Here is a 13999-nt window from a genome sequence, read left to right as displayed (position 1 = left end):
TTGCGCCCCAAATACAACGGGCGATATATTCTGTTCTTCCAAAGGATCAGTTAAAATAGCAATAACAGCATTTGGTGCGTTTACACCAATGATTTAAAATCAATACCAATTAGTTATTACTAATAGCTTTAGTTATTACACACAGATTATTATACACACATGTACATGACGTGTGGTATTGGAGTGACTAACTTTTGTGTTTATGCTGATAAGTGTTCAAAATGGAATGGATTTATATGTTGTATTTCTTTGGCTAAAAATGGCGACAGGTTCTATACAGTCAGAGTTTGAGTCGGTTTGAACTCTTTGCAACAACGGATTAAAAATATAAACAGACTAGCAGCCTTATCAATTCCGACTCTCTCAGAGAAAACACAACTCCGACAAATTGGCCTGGTGTAAACGCATCTGTGTTTAGTCCTTTAAAGTGTGTTTCGAGTGTCAGCCTAACTCAACCCTTTACTTAATCTCAGGTTTTAAAGTGTATCTCAAGCGTCAGCCTAACACAACCCTTTACTCAATCCCAGGTTTTAAAGTGTGTCTCAAGTGTAGGCCTAACTCAACCCTTGACGCAATCCCAGGTATTAAAGTGTGTCTCAAGTGTCAGCCTAACTCAACCCTTTACTCAATCCCAGGTTTTAAAGTGTGTCTCAAGTGTCAGCCTAACTCAACCCTTTACTCAATTTCAGGTTTTGCTCAGCTGTTATTTTTAATCGATAACCTTCCACTGTTACATCACTCATTGTAGCCTGAGAACTTGTTTGACGTGCTTCACCTTGCGGTTCTGTTTATGATACACCTCCCGTCATCCATGGTTCCTTTGTTTGATGGAAAAAATGGCCTGAGGGTTGTCTTCAAACTTCTCTCCTCCGAGAATGAGGCTGTCAGGATACAGGCACTCAAACTTCTCGGTCACTTTTTGTCTAGGAGTACGTCCCGGTGGGTTTGTATACAATTCGTGGATTCTTAAAAGTCCTATTCATCCATTCAGCCCCTTGGTCAGGAAATGCTGAGCAGCTAACAAATCTTAACAAATTAAAATTATATTACCATATTTATCACGCAGTGCAGACACATCCTGTGGCTACATGTACCAATAATAGGCATAGCTGACACGTAGTGTCGTGTGACACATAGTGCTGACACATAGCATATCCTTTGACTACTAAACATTATATTATTGTTCCAACGGAAAAAAGATTTACATGCCATTGAAGAAAATCAGCCAATTACTAGAAAGAAAAATCTGTTCATAAAATGGATCAAACCACAGTAAAGACTTTGCTTGTTGATAGGCTCATTGGGTGCAGAGTGCATAAATCAGTAACAATGATAGGCTCATTGGGTGCAGAGTGCATAAATCAGTAACTATGATATAACAAAGTTATATTCATCAACCCTTATTCACCAATACTGCATATGCATGTATTACACGAACATGCATATGCAGTATTCGTACACATGTACGCACGCATACACCAACTAAAACCCATGTACCACGCAATTTGGCTAGACCAGATGAGGCCAACTAGCTGCGCTTAACTGATCTCATATTCTGATAACCACTTGAATGTTCAGCAAGCCATGTAAAGTATATATCGTTAACATTACCATACAGGTTAGGTACCGTTGTGCCTTACTCACTGTATATGGTAAAAACATACAGTCGTGTACGGTAAAAACAATATTGTATACAATATTGTTTTAACCGTACACGACTGTATGTTGTATTGGGATAAAAACAAGGTATGCTTTATCTTGTTTTTATCCCAATAATGCAATGTCATTATTCTTACAATTACCTTTGACTTCCAAAACTCAATATTTAAATTACGATTACCAAATCTAACTAGTAACATATTAAGCACTACTGTTCTTTCACGCAAGTGATAAACTGCAGGAGGGTTGTCCATTCTGGTGCGAGCCAGATGGATGACTTGTCCCAAGAGCGATCATAAAAATTTCAGTTCGAATTAGTTCGCTGAGTAATTACAGAATTACAGTAGCAATTCATAGTAACATAAAGCAAGTATATCGTAGCAGTGTGCAAGGGAGCCTATTACCCGAAATTGTGCACAGGGTGCCTGAGGCTATGCATCCTCAAGTAAGCAGTCTTTCCTAAACTGTAGACAGAAACTTCTACCACGTTCCTATTTATCTTTGCATTACTTTCATAAACTTCATGCGATGTAAAAACATTATTGAATCACCTTGTCTTTTTTATGATTAACGATTTTGATGTTATTTATCGTATATACTTAAGACAGGATGATGGCATTAAGATCGGTTAGGGGAAGAACGGAATATCTCAGCAATAGAACCGAAGTATTTATCTGCTTGTTTTCATAGAAATATACATTGCAATCACTTTGTTATATAAGCATCGTGTTGAACATATCATTCATGTGGAAGAGTCAATCATGGTTGTCCGCTAATGACTTGCACTGCTTGATGTCACAGGCGTCAAGAGTCAATCATGGTTGTCTGCTAGTGACTTGCACTGCTTGATGTCACAGGCGTCAAGAGTCAATCATGGTTGTCTGCTAGTGACTTGCACTGCTTGGTGTCACAGGCGGAAGGCAGAATGCATGGACAAGTTCAACCTCTTCTCCCTGATAGGAGTGAAGCTCTTGGAGACGAGCGGTTACCTCAGCATGAACATATATAATGTGCTCTTTGAGATACTCGTTGAGCGCATGGCCCACCAGATCATCACTGATGTTCACCCTAAATTCAATGGACAAGAGATTACCATTCAGAATTCAGGTAAGGTCACCACTTCACATATTTCAGTTCTTTAGCCACGGATATTGGCAGTGTTATATTGACAGCCTTGTTATAATTCGCCTGGCTGCATTAATTTATAATGAAATTTTGATGTCTTAGTTTGAAACAAATTTTTATATGTGCAATAGACTACATTTAAGCGGAGCTTGATGGTTTCTAAAAATTATGAGACAATTTGATATCGAAAATTTGCAATACCGAATAAATTTGCGATGTATTGCGAATCGTCTATTTATGGAGTGTATTTAGTGTTTATTTATAGACGATTCACAATATATTGCGACATTATTATGTAAAAAGAAAACTTGTAAATTTTTGTTAATAGTTTTTTGTGTATTTTAATTTAAAAGAAACTGTTTTGTGTTTACAGTAATTAGAAACATTTATTTCATGAATGTGCATGAAAGGTCATGGAATGAGTGTATGACAAAACTAAAAGGACGCTCACAATCACCATCGTTCACTCTGAAAATTGGCAGGTGTGAGATAAATCGCTATTACACTATTAAATTGTTTATACGATTGGCAGTAACTCTTTAAGTGGTGGAAATTTTCAAATCATCTACTTTTGTCTACGCACTAATGTTCAGCAGGGGCACTGATGTTCAGCAGGGGCGCTGATGTTCAGCAAGGACACTGATGTTCAGTAGGGGCACTGATGTTCAGCGGGGGCACTGATGTTCAGCAGGGGCACTGATGTTCAGCAGGGCCACTGATGTTCAGCTGGAGCGCTGATGTTCAACAGGGGCCACTGATGTTCAGCGGGGGGCGACGATGTTCAGCGGGGGCGCCAAGGTTCAGCGGGGGCGCTGATGTTCAGCAGAGGGCGCTGATGTTCAGCAGGGGGCGCTGATGTTCAGCAGGGGGCGCTGATGTTCAGCAGGGGGCACTGATGTTCAACAGGGGGCACTGATGTTCAGCAGGAGGCACTGATGTTCAGCAGGAGGTAATGATGTTCAGCAGGAGGCAATGATGTTCAGCAGGGGCACTAATGTTCAGCAGAGGGCCCTGGTGCTCAGTAGCGGCACTGATGTCCAGCAGGGGCACTGATGTTCAACAGGGGCGCTGATGTTCAGCGGAGGCAATGATGTTCAGCGGACTCAATGATGTTCAGCGGAGGCAATGATGTTCAGCAGGGGCAATGATGTTCAGCGGGATGCTTTAGCGGGTTTACTGGTGTATGCGTATGGAAGCATATGCGTCAAAGTTTGCTTCTTCGATAATACAGTTTGGTGTAGCTATCCATTTAAGGCTTCGTTTAACAGTTCTCTACTTCAATCATGAAATGAATCATCGACATCACAGGGTTGTTATTATTTAAAACACTTAAAAAGTGAACAAGTGTCAAATAACAGAGTTTGCTGCTGATACTCCAGCGATGCAAAAGTTCTCCAAATGTGTTGATGTCATCTGAAATATCTTTGCCACATCAGTATAGCATCCACATCGACCTGTAAAATCTCAAGTCTTCCTTTGGTGACTTTCTCTCTGTGCAAACACTTAGAGAAGCTACGTCATACAACATACTGCTTCTGCTTCTCTACTTCGTAGATGAAGAATTTTAGGTGAAGAATGCAGGCTGCCATATTTCTTTAGGCTCTAACTAATTTTTCTTTTTGCTTTTGAACAATTGAATAGCAATGTAGAATTGATTAAATTAGATTATGAGCAATGCTACTTGGTAAATAATGCATTAGTGTGACTCACAGGAATTCTGAAGGTTGTGGCCAAAGCTCTGCGTCAATCCAAGCCCTGTGAAGAGGCTGAAAAAGTGAAGAGAATTTTCCTTGAGGACCTTATTTGTCTGTGTGAAAGCAGTGAGGATAATCGCAGGTATATATGCGGCCTTAACAAAGCTTTACAACACATTGCTCTCCCTATGACAATACACCATAAAACCTCTAAAGGCTAGTTCACATTATGTCAGCGTTTCCCTTTTGGCGTTCATCATCGATTATGTGAACCGTGAATTAATTTCATCGACGAAGCATCATAGACATGTCGAGAAAGTTTGCATCACTCAAACTTTTCCGATGCTTCGCCGAGCATCGATGACCGTCTTTCAAACGTGAACCATTTCGGCGATGGTAATTCACGATCGTGGATAGCGTGATTTATTCATATCCGTTTATAATAGTCACTGTCACTGCGGGACTAGTTTTTGATTCTCGCATGCGAAAACAAAAAGGTTTCTTCACGAAAATTTAAAAAAATAAATGTCACAGAGTATTTCCTGATGCAAACGCGGATGGGTATGTGATAGTGTGAACATGGTTACCATCGACGATCACTGAAGTATTGTGGCATCAAGGGCGAAATACGGCGATATAGTGTGAACCAGCCTTAATTGAACGCCACCTATTTTTGACCACCACCATAAGAAAAGGGTTGAAAAATAGAGCGCCATGGCGTTCAATTAGAGGTTTTATGGTAGCTTTCCTATTTAGTCTCGCTTGTTTGTTAAGTACACAGTAGTACTGGTCTAATGGTCTGGAGCGCCTGACCATGTGGCCAACAGGTTCAATTCCCTGAAAGGCTACTGGTAGGAACAGGATGAGCATCAGACCTTAACATACTGTTTCTGAATCTGGCCATGCAGAGGGTGATTCTGCTAGCAGCAAGCAATGCAGAATCATACTAAACCTTTGAAGGGTTGCCAACAACAGTGCACAATAAGCAACAGCTATGTGATGTGTCATCTTCAAATCAGTGACTGTTTGGTTCGGGTGTATCAAGGTGTTTCTTTCTATCAGTGTACATCAGGTGTATCAAGGTGTTTCTTAGTACCAGTGACAGTGTACATCAGGTGTATCGGGTTGTTTCTTACTACCAGTGACAGTGTACATCAGGTGTATCGAGGTGTTTCTTACTATCAGTAAAAGTGTACATCAGGTGTATCAAGGTGTTTCTTACTATCAGTGACAGTGTACATCAAGTGTATCAAGGTGTTTCTTACTATCAGTGACAGTGTACATCAGGTGTATGAAGGTGTAGGAACATGAAGGCAATTGTGAGTAGTAGAAGGTTGACTGTACTTGTGTCGGACAGTAATGTTTAGAGAGAAGTGGGAGCTGCAGCTGTGTTCAACCTTGTTGTTCTGTCGTGTAAATGAATACAAGGATACTATATGTGCTGTGGAATATCACTATAAATGTCTATGTATTTTAATGCCTTAACCTAATGCAAGTATACTATGTGTTCTGTAGAACAATACTGCAGATGTCTGTGTGGCAAGACTGGCTTTTCTCCCTTGCCGTTGTCTATCCTGAAAGTACTGCCGAGCAGCAAATTTCGGCAACAGTGATGGATCTGTTTAGGATGCTTCTCTATCACGCGATTCGTCTTGAGTATGGAGGCTGGAGGGTCTGGGTGGACACCCTTTCAATCCTACATACTAGAGTTAGTTTCATTTGCCTCTGTGGCCTTTTATGTAGCTTTTTATGTGGGTTTTTATGAGTAGATATGAGAGTTGCACTGTCTCTGGCTGTAATCTAGATTTTTGGTTTTGAATATATACTCTTCATAACTTTTAGCTTGGACAAAATGCTTGAACTACACGCATACTTATATTGTCTTGTACCTTGGTGACGGTGTTAGATGCCGCAGGCTGTCAGCAATAAAATATCTTGCTCTTCATCAGTTTAGTGCTGTTTATTCAAATCTACGATATTTGCAGTAGAGTTTTATTGCTTCAGTGATTCATTTTTGTCAGGTGAGTTTTGAAGACTTCACCCAGCAGATGAGCCAGGCCTATAAAGACTTTCAGGCAAGGAATTCTTCAAAAGAAGTTACAGAGCGAGCAGCACTGTCATCAGATGACGTTACTCCCAAAAGTGATGCGATAGTATCTACTAACATGGAAAGCTCAGTTCCTAAGTTTCCTGCATTTAGAGTTCCCGAGTTTCGCTGGTCGCACCTTCACCAAATGCTCGTCTCCGACCTTTTATTTAGTATCGAAGAAGAAATACGCAAGTGGCGCAGGTTTGTTTTTATCGCTCACTACAAGCTGCGGTGTAAAACCACATGTGGTATATGAATGAGTGTTTGACTTGACAAGCTGCGGTGTAAAACCACCTGTGGTATATGAAGAAGTGTTTGACTTGACAAGCTGCGGTGTAAAACCACCTGTGGTATATGAAGGAGTGTTTGACTTGACAAGCTGCGGTGTAAAACCACCTGTGGTATATGAAAGAGCGTTTGACTTGACAAGCTGTGGTGTAAAACCAACTGTGGTCTATGAAGGAGTGTTTGACTTGACAAGCTACGGTGTAAAACCACCTGTGGTATATGAAGGAGTGTTTGACTTGACAAGCTGCGGTGTAAAACCACCTGTGGTATATGAAGGAGTGTTTGACTTGACAAGCTGCGGTGTAAAACCACCTGTGGTATATGAAGGAGTGTTTGACTTGACAAGCTGTGGTGTAAAACCACCTGTGGTATATGAAGGAGTGTTTGACTTAATAAAACTGTAATCAATATCATACAAGTATATATATCTACCATGTTTATATTTACTATGTTTATCCTTTCTAAACATTTCTCTTTCGAGGCCAATTAACCTCTACGCTTCCAAAATTGAATCCTTATTTTGAATAACAAGTTATGAACCCTAACCGATAAATCTACTTGCATATGTAATTTTATCCTCTAATCAATAATTCTACCCATTACCTTGTCTTGTCTTACCTGTCTTGTGTAAATTTTGCATCAATTAAAAACATTCAAATAATAACAGTTTTTTGAACATGACTAATGCAGTGTCTCACTCTCCTAAAACACCTACATTGTATATCCTTTTGCCATTTTCTGTCCTTACAAGCACCAACTGATGCTGACACGATGACCCACTCTCATGCAAACACTAGCTTGTGCTAATGCTTCGTCCATTCCTCCTACAAATACTAACACATGCTGGTAAAGTTTCCAATTTCACATAAACACGGTCATGCGCTAGCCACTGTTCCGCTCTCATCGTTAACATCCTGCAGAGTTATGTACCTTTTGTTTATAGCGGCGACGAGCAGCAGCTCATTGACTCTGTCAACCTTCCAGACAATTCAACCTTTGTAGTAAATACAATTAACCTTGTCTCAAATCTCTCGGATGTTCTCATCACAGCAGTAGGGGGTTTGCTGCCGCTTCTCTCCGCTGCCACTACCTCTTCGGTTTGTATTATATTCTTTAATTTGCTAGTATGATGGTAATATTAATTTTTAAACAATCGGCCATAGACAATGGTTTATGTGACAGTTTCTTTGCGGATAGTGCTAAGGCATTGACATACATTTTAAAGGTAATAAAATAATTAAGTAGATCAATAAATAGGTCATGTATGCAAAATTAACATACTATTTTGGGTTTACATTGTGTTGAACTATTTTAATATATGTGTTTGTGTAGGTTTGGCATAGGTTAGAAATCTTTAGCTTTTTATGTAGTCTGACTGTCATGTGTTGGTACTGGTATGTTACAGGGCGATGTGGATGTGCTAGAGCCAGGCTACGGCCTGTCTATAGAGAAGTCTGTTTCCCTTCTTCAGCGAGTCTTGAACCTGGCTGACATAATGATTATATCTAGTGGCATCTCGCTATATGACCTTGAGCATGAGAAGAATATGACTGCTGGCACCATGCTGCGACAGTGCTTGCGGATAGGTATGACAACCTGCCTAAAACTTGTTTATACCTCCTATTCTTACCTCATTCTTTAATGTCTCCTATCCCAGGTGATTATAGTACATCTATTATATGTCATTGTTGACCTTGATATCACTACCTTGTCCATATTCCTGATCAGAATACATCTATTATATGCCAGTGCTGACCATGATATCACTACCTTGTCCATATTCCTGATCAGAATACGTCTATTATATGCCAGTGCTGACCATGATATCACTACCTTGTCCATATTCCTGAACAGAATACATCTATTATATGTCATTGTTGACCTTGATATCACTACCTTGTCCATATTCCCGATCAGAATATCAGAATACATCTATTATATGCCAGTGCTGACCATGATATCACTACCTTGTCCATATGTCTAATCGGAATATATCTATTATATGCCAGTGCTGACCATGATATTATTACCGTGTCCATATTATCAATCAGAGTACATCTATTATATGCCAGTGCTGACCATGATATCACTACCGTCTCCATATTCCTAAACAGAGTACATCTATAATATTATATGCCAGTGCTGACCATGATATCATTACCGTGTCCATATTATCAATCAGAATATATTTATTATATGCCATTGTTGACCATGATATCATTACCGTGTCCATATTATCAATCAGAGTACATCTATTATATGCCAGTGCTGACCATGATATCACTATCGTCTCCATATTTCTAATCAGAGTACATCTATTATATGCTAGTGCTGACCATGGCTGTGCGCAACTGCCTGGAGTGCCGTTATGAAACTGGCTCTTTATCCCCCGTACGAACTCAGCTCTCAACTAGAAATGGTGGAGACCGAAGTGGAGACCCAATAAAGTCACTGGTAGATGGTGCAAAGTTCAATCTCCAAGTGGGTATTATAACGCATACTATTCTGTGTGAAGTAGCTTCATGGTTACTAGCAAGAGTGCACAATAATTCAAGGTAACCAAAAGGAAGACAAGAAAAGCAATTCATTTGGTTTTGTTAATCGTAAACTGAATGCGCGTTACTAGTTGAAATTTTCGACATAATCCATAGCAAATCTGCACAATGAATGCATTGATTTTATGTGCTTGTTTAGGTTATGTTGCAGGTTGATAAATCAAGGAACATGATTGGTTATTTAATATGACCAGCCTCATCGATCCTCTTTCTATTTGTTGTTCTTGTTGTGATTGGTAATTTTGGTGAGTACTAGCCATAGTTCAAAGATTGACAGGTAATGAGTTGAGGTGCGTATCTAACATAACTAGACTTACCCTTCACTAGTAACACTTTAGACTATGCCTTGAATGTTTAGGAAAAATAGGGTCTACTCCAAAAATGCAATTAACAACAAAGCTGATAGTCATGAGAAACCTATGAATTGGACATTCAATGTGAAACCTATGAATTGGGCATGCAATGTGAAACCTATGAATTGGACATTCAATGTGAAACCTATGAATTGGACATTCAATGTGAAACCTATGAATTGGACATGCAATGTGAAACCTATGAATTGGACATGCAATGTGAAACCTATGAGTTAGAAATGCTATGTGAAACCTATGAATTGGAAATGCTATGTGAAACCTATGAATTGGACATTTAATGTGAAACCTATGAATTGGACATGCAATGTGAAACCTATGAGTTGGTCATGCTATGTGAAACCTATGAATTGGACATGCAATGTGAAACCTATGAATTGGACATGCAATGTGAAACCTATGAATTGGACATGCAATGTGAAACCTATGAGTTGGTCATGCTATGTGAAACCTATGAATTGGACATGCAATGTGAAACCTATGAATTGGACATGCAATGTGAAACCTATGAGTTGGACATGCTATGTGAAACCTATGAATTGGACATGTTATGAAAAGATCAACGTCTAAATGAAAACTAAACTAGTCAAACATAATCTGCAAAGCATTGTACATCCCTTTAGACATCTCTTTAACACACATCTTTTTAACAGACATCTTCTTAACACACATCTCCTTAACATACATCTCCTTGGCATACTTATCCTTAACATACATCTCCTTAACACACATCTCCTTAACACACATCTCCTTAACACACATCTCCTTAACACACATCTCCTTAACATACATCTCCTTAACACACATCTCCTTAACATACATCTCCTTAACATATATCTCCTTGACATACATCTCCTTAACATACATCTCCCTAACATACATCTCCTTAACATACATCTCCACAACACACATCTCCTTAACATACATCTCCTTAACACACATCTCCACAACACACATCTCTTTAACACACATCTCCTTAACATACATCTCCTCAACATACATCTCCTTAACACACATCTCCACAACACACATCTCCTTAACATACATCTCCTTAACATACATTTCCTTAACATACATCTCCTTAACATACATCTCCTTAACACGCATCTCCTTAACACGCATCTCCTTAACACGCATCTCCTTAACACGCATCTCCTTAACACGCATCTCCTTAACACGCATCTCCTTAACACGCATCTCCTTAACATACATCTCCTTAACATACATCTCCTTAACATACATCTCCTTAACATACATCTCCTTAACATACATCTCTTTAGACATCTCCTTAACATACATCTCCTTAACGTACATCTCCTTAACACACATCTCCTTAACATACATCTCCTTAACACACATCTCCTTAACACACATCTCCTTAACATACATCTCCTTAACATACATCTCCTTAACACACATCTCCTTAACATACATCTCCTTAACATACATCTCCTTAACATGCATCTCCTTAACATACATCTCTTTAGACATCTCCTTAACATACATCTCCTTAACACACATCTCCTTAACATACATCTCCTTAACATACATCTCCTTAACATACATCTCCTTAACATTCATCTCCTTAACATACATCTCCTTAACACACATCTCCTTAACATACATCTCCTTAACATACATCTCCTTAACACACATCTCCTTAAAATACATCTCCTTAACACACATCTCCTTAACACACATCTCCTTAACACACATCCCCTTAACACACATCTCCTTAACACACATCTCTTTAACATACATCTCCTTAACATACATCTCCTTAACATACATCTCCTTAAATTCATCTCCTTAACATACATCTCCTTAACACACATCTCCTTAACATACATCTCCTTAACACACATCTCCTTAACATACATCTCCTTAACATACATCTCCTTAACATACATCTCCTTAACATGCATCTCCTTAACATACATCTCTTTAGACATCTCCTTAACATACATCTCCTTAACACACATCTCCTTAACATACATCTCCTTAACATACATCTCCTTAACATACATCTCCTTAACATACATCTCCTTAACATTCATCTCCTTAACATACATCTCCTTAACACACATCTCCTTAACATACATCCCCTTAACATACATCTCCTTAACACACATCTCCTTAACATACATCTCCTTAACACACATCTCCTTAACACACATCTCCTTAACACACATCTCCTTAACACACATCCCCTTAACACACATCTCCTTAACACACATCTCTTTAACATACATCTCCTTAACATACATCTCCTTAACATACATCTCCTTAAATTCATCTCCTTAACATACATCTCCTTAACACCCATCTCCTTAACATACATCTCCTTAACACACATCTCCTTAACACACATCTCCTTAACACACATCTCCTTAACACACATCTCCTTAACACACATCTCCTTAACATACATCTCCTTAACATACATCTCCTTAACACACATCTCCTTAACATACATCTCCTTAACACACATCTCCTTAACATACATCTCCTTAACATACATCTCTTTAGACATCTCCTTAACATACATCTCTTTAGACATCTCCTTAACATACATCTCTTTAGACATCTCCTTAACATACATCTCTTTAGATATATCCTTAACATACATCTCTTTAGACATCTCTGTCTCAAACATCTTTTAAGATATCTTCATCACATCCATATCATAAGGTATCTCTACATACTTTTCCTACGACATCTTTACCATGTCCATATTTTTAGACATACACTTGCGGCCGTACAATGGCTGAGAAGACGAACAGGCTTAACATTTTATTATTAGCCTGCTTATCAGATTAGCACCTGGTGTCACGTCATTTCCTTCCAATTAGTGCTTCTGCAATGTAGAGTGAGGTTGTAAAGTGAATTGAATCAATGTTGTTAGGAAGTGGAGGCCTCTCGGATTGGCTTAACGGATCCTATGTCTAACTTGGAGCATTTACTACAAGAGTCAGATGTCACTAGGCTTAGAGCTGTTCTGTATAGGGACACAGATGACATGAAACAGTGTCAATGGATAGCTATGTCAGTCATATACTTCGTCTCAGTTCTCATGGTTTCCAAGTACAGGTCAGCTGTTACAATGAATATTACATCAGCATCAGTTCCAAATGTATTATCCTGTGGTATAAACAGAAGTTAACAGCTCGGCCCCTTGATGATAACATGTTTCTATGTTATAACTAGATGAATGCCTAGCTTAAGTAATAAAAGTATTTGCACAGAAAATGTATTTGTATTTGACATATAACAAAGTTACCATTCTAACTTTCGAACTTCATATCATGAACAAAGTGTTTTACGTAGTTGAAATAATTTAATAAAAAATAAAAATGACTGTAAAGGTTTTCAAACTTTGTCATATAATTGTAACTTTCAAACTTCATATCACGAGGAAAAGGTTTTGTGCAGGTCAAATAAATTAAAAAAAATAAAACAACTATAAAAGGGTTTAGATGTAAATGTGAAATAATTAGCAAGTAATAGCTAAACTAAGTCGGTTTTGCTACGATTACAATAAAAGATGGTTCAGTAATGATACAATTATACGAATTGGGAAAACAAAATAAAAATCCTGAATATGTTGAATTAATAATAACAATTATTGCATAGAAGTGTGTGTGTATAAAAAAGGTTGCTGTTTCAACAGAAGCTATCCATCAAAACTTTGAATATGACGATACTTGGTACCTCTCGATAATGGTACAAATGTAAAAATGAGAAATCGGACTGTCTTTGTCTAACCGAGCGAAGAGAGAATGTAGAGGCTATTCCTGCTCCAGATAATATAATTGTCTGCGTGAAAAGCCTTGATTGAGATTTAGCAATTGAACCTTACAAAAAAACCGGATATAGAAGTTCACGAAAACACGAAAAAGCATCGCGTTTCATAGTGTTAATTGAGTTTCAATTAATATGTCATTTAGCGTGTGAAATTGAGAAAAGAATGTATACAGTATATAATAAGAGCCATGAATTGTAAAAGCCTTCGTAGACTCGTGGTTAGCCAATTAGATTACTAACCTTTGGTTCTCCGTGAGTTCAAATCCAGCAGACTGTGAGCTTTTAGTTTAAAAATTTTAATAGCTATAGCCGGACATGCCGAAGGCCATATAGACAGACGACAAACTTTGAAATTTATATATATATAGAAGAAAAAAGATATGTGATTAGCTAATTCATGTCAAAATTATTGGT

The 13999-nt window shown here is 38.4% G+C and overlaps 1 protein-coding gene across 1 annotated transcript in view; it reads left to right on the top strand.

Annotated features, from left to right (window-relative positions):
• LOC137406527 (lipopolysaccharide-responsive and beige-like anchor protein) overlaps positions 1-13999 on the top strand; it is a 102537-nt gene that overhangs the window by 33085 nt on the left and 55453 nt on the right. Inside the window, exons 17-25 of the mRNA XM_068093116.1 lie at positions 749-939; positions 2573-2766; positions 4497-4620; positions 5994-6186; positions 6500-6768; positions 7778-7952; positions 8261-8441; positions 9185-9336; positions 12687-12871. Of these exons, the coding sequence (XP_067949217.1) occupies positions 749-939; positions 2573-2766; positions 4497-4620; positions 5994-6186; positions 6500-6768; positions 7778-7952; positions 8261-8441; positions 9185-9336; positions 12687-12871 (1664 nt within the window). The remainder of the gene's footprint in view (positions 1-748; positions 940-2572; positions 2767-4496; positions 4621-5993; positions 6187-6499; positions 6769-7777; positions 7953-8260; positions 8442-9184; positions 9337-12686; positions 12872-13999) is intronic.

The sequence above is a fragment of the Watersipora subatra genome, chromosome 10 (genome assembly GCF_963576615.1).
Source record: "Watersipora subatra chromosome 10, tzWatSuba1.1, whole genome shotgun sequence".
Taxonomy (NCBI): Eukaryota; Metazoa; Bryozoa; class Gymnolaemata; order Cheilostomatida; family Watersiporidae; genus Watersipora; species Watersipora subatra.
Note: the sequence above shows the minus strand (reverse complement) of the source record. Positions and strands in the feature narration are given on the sequence as shown.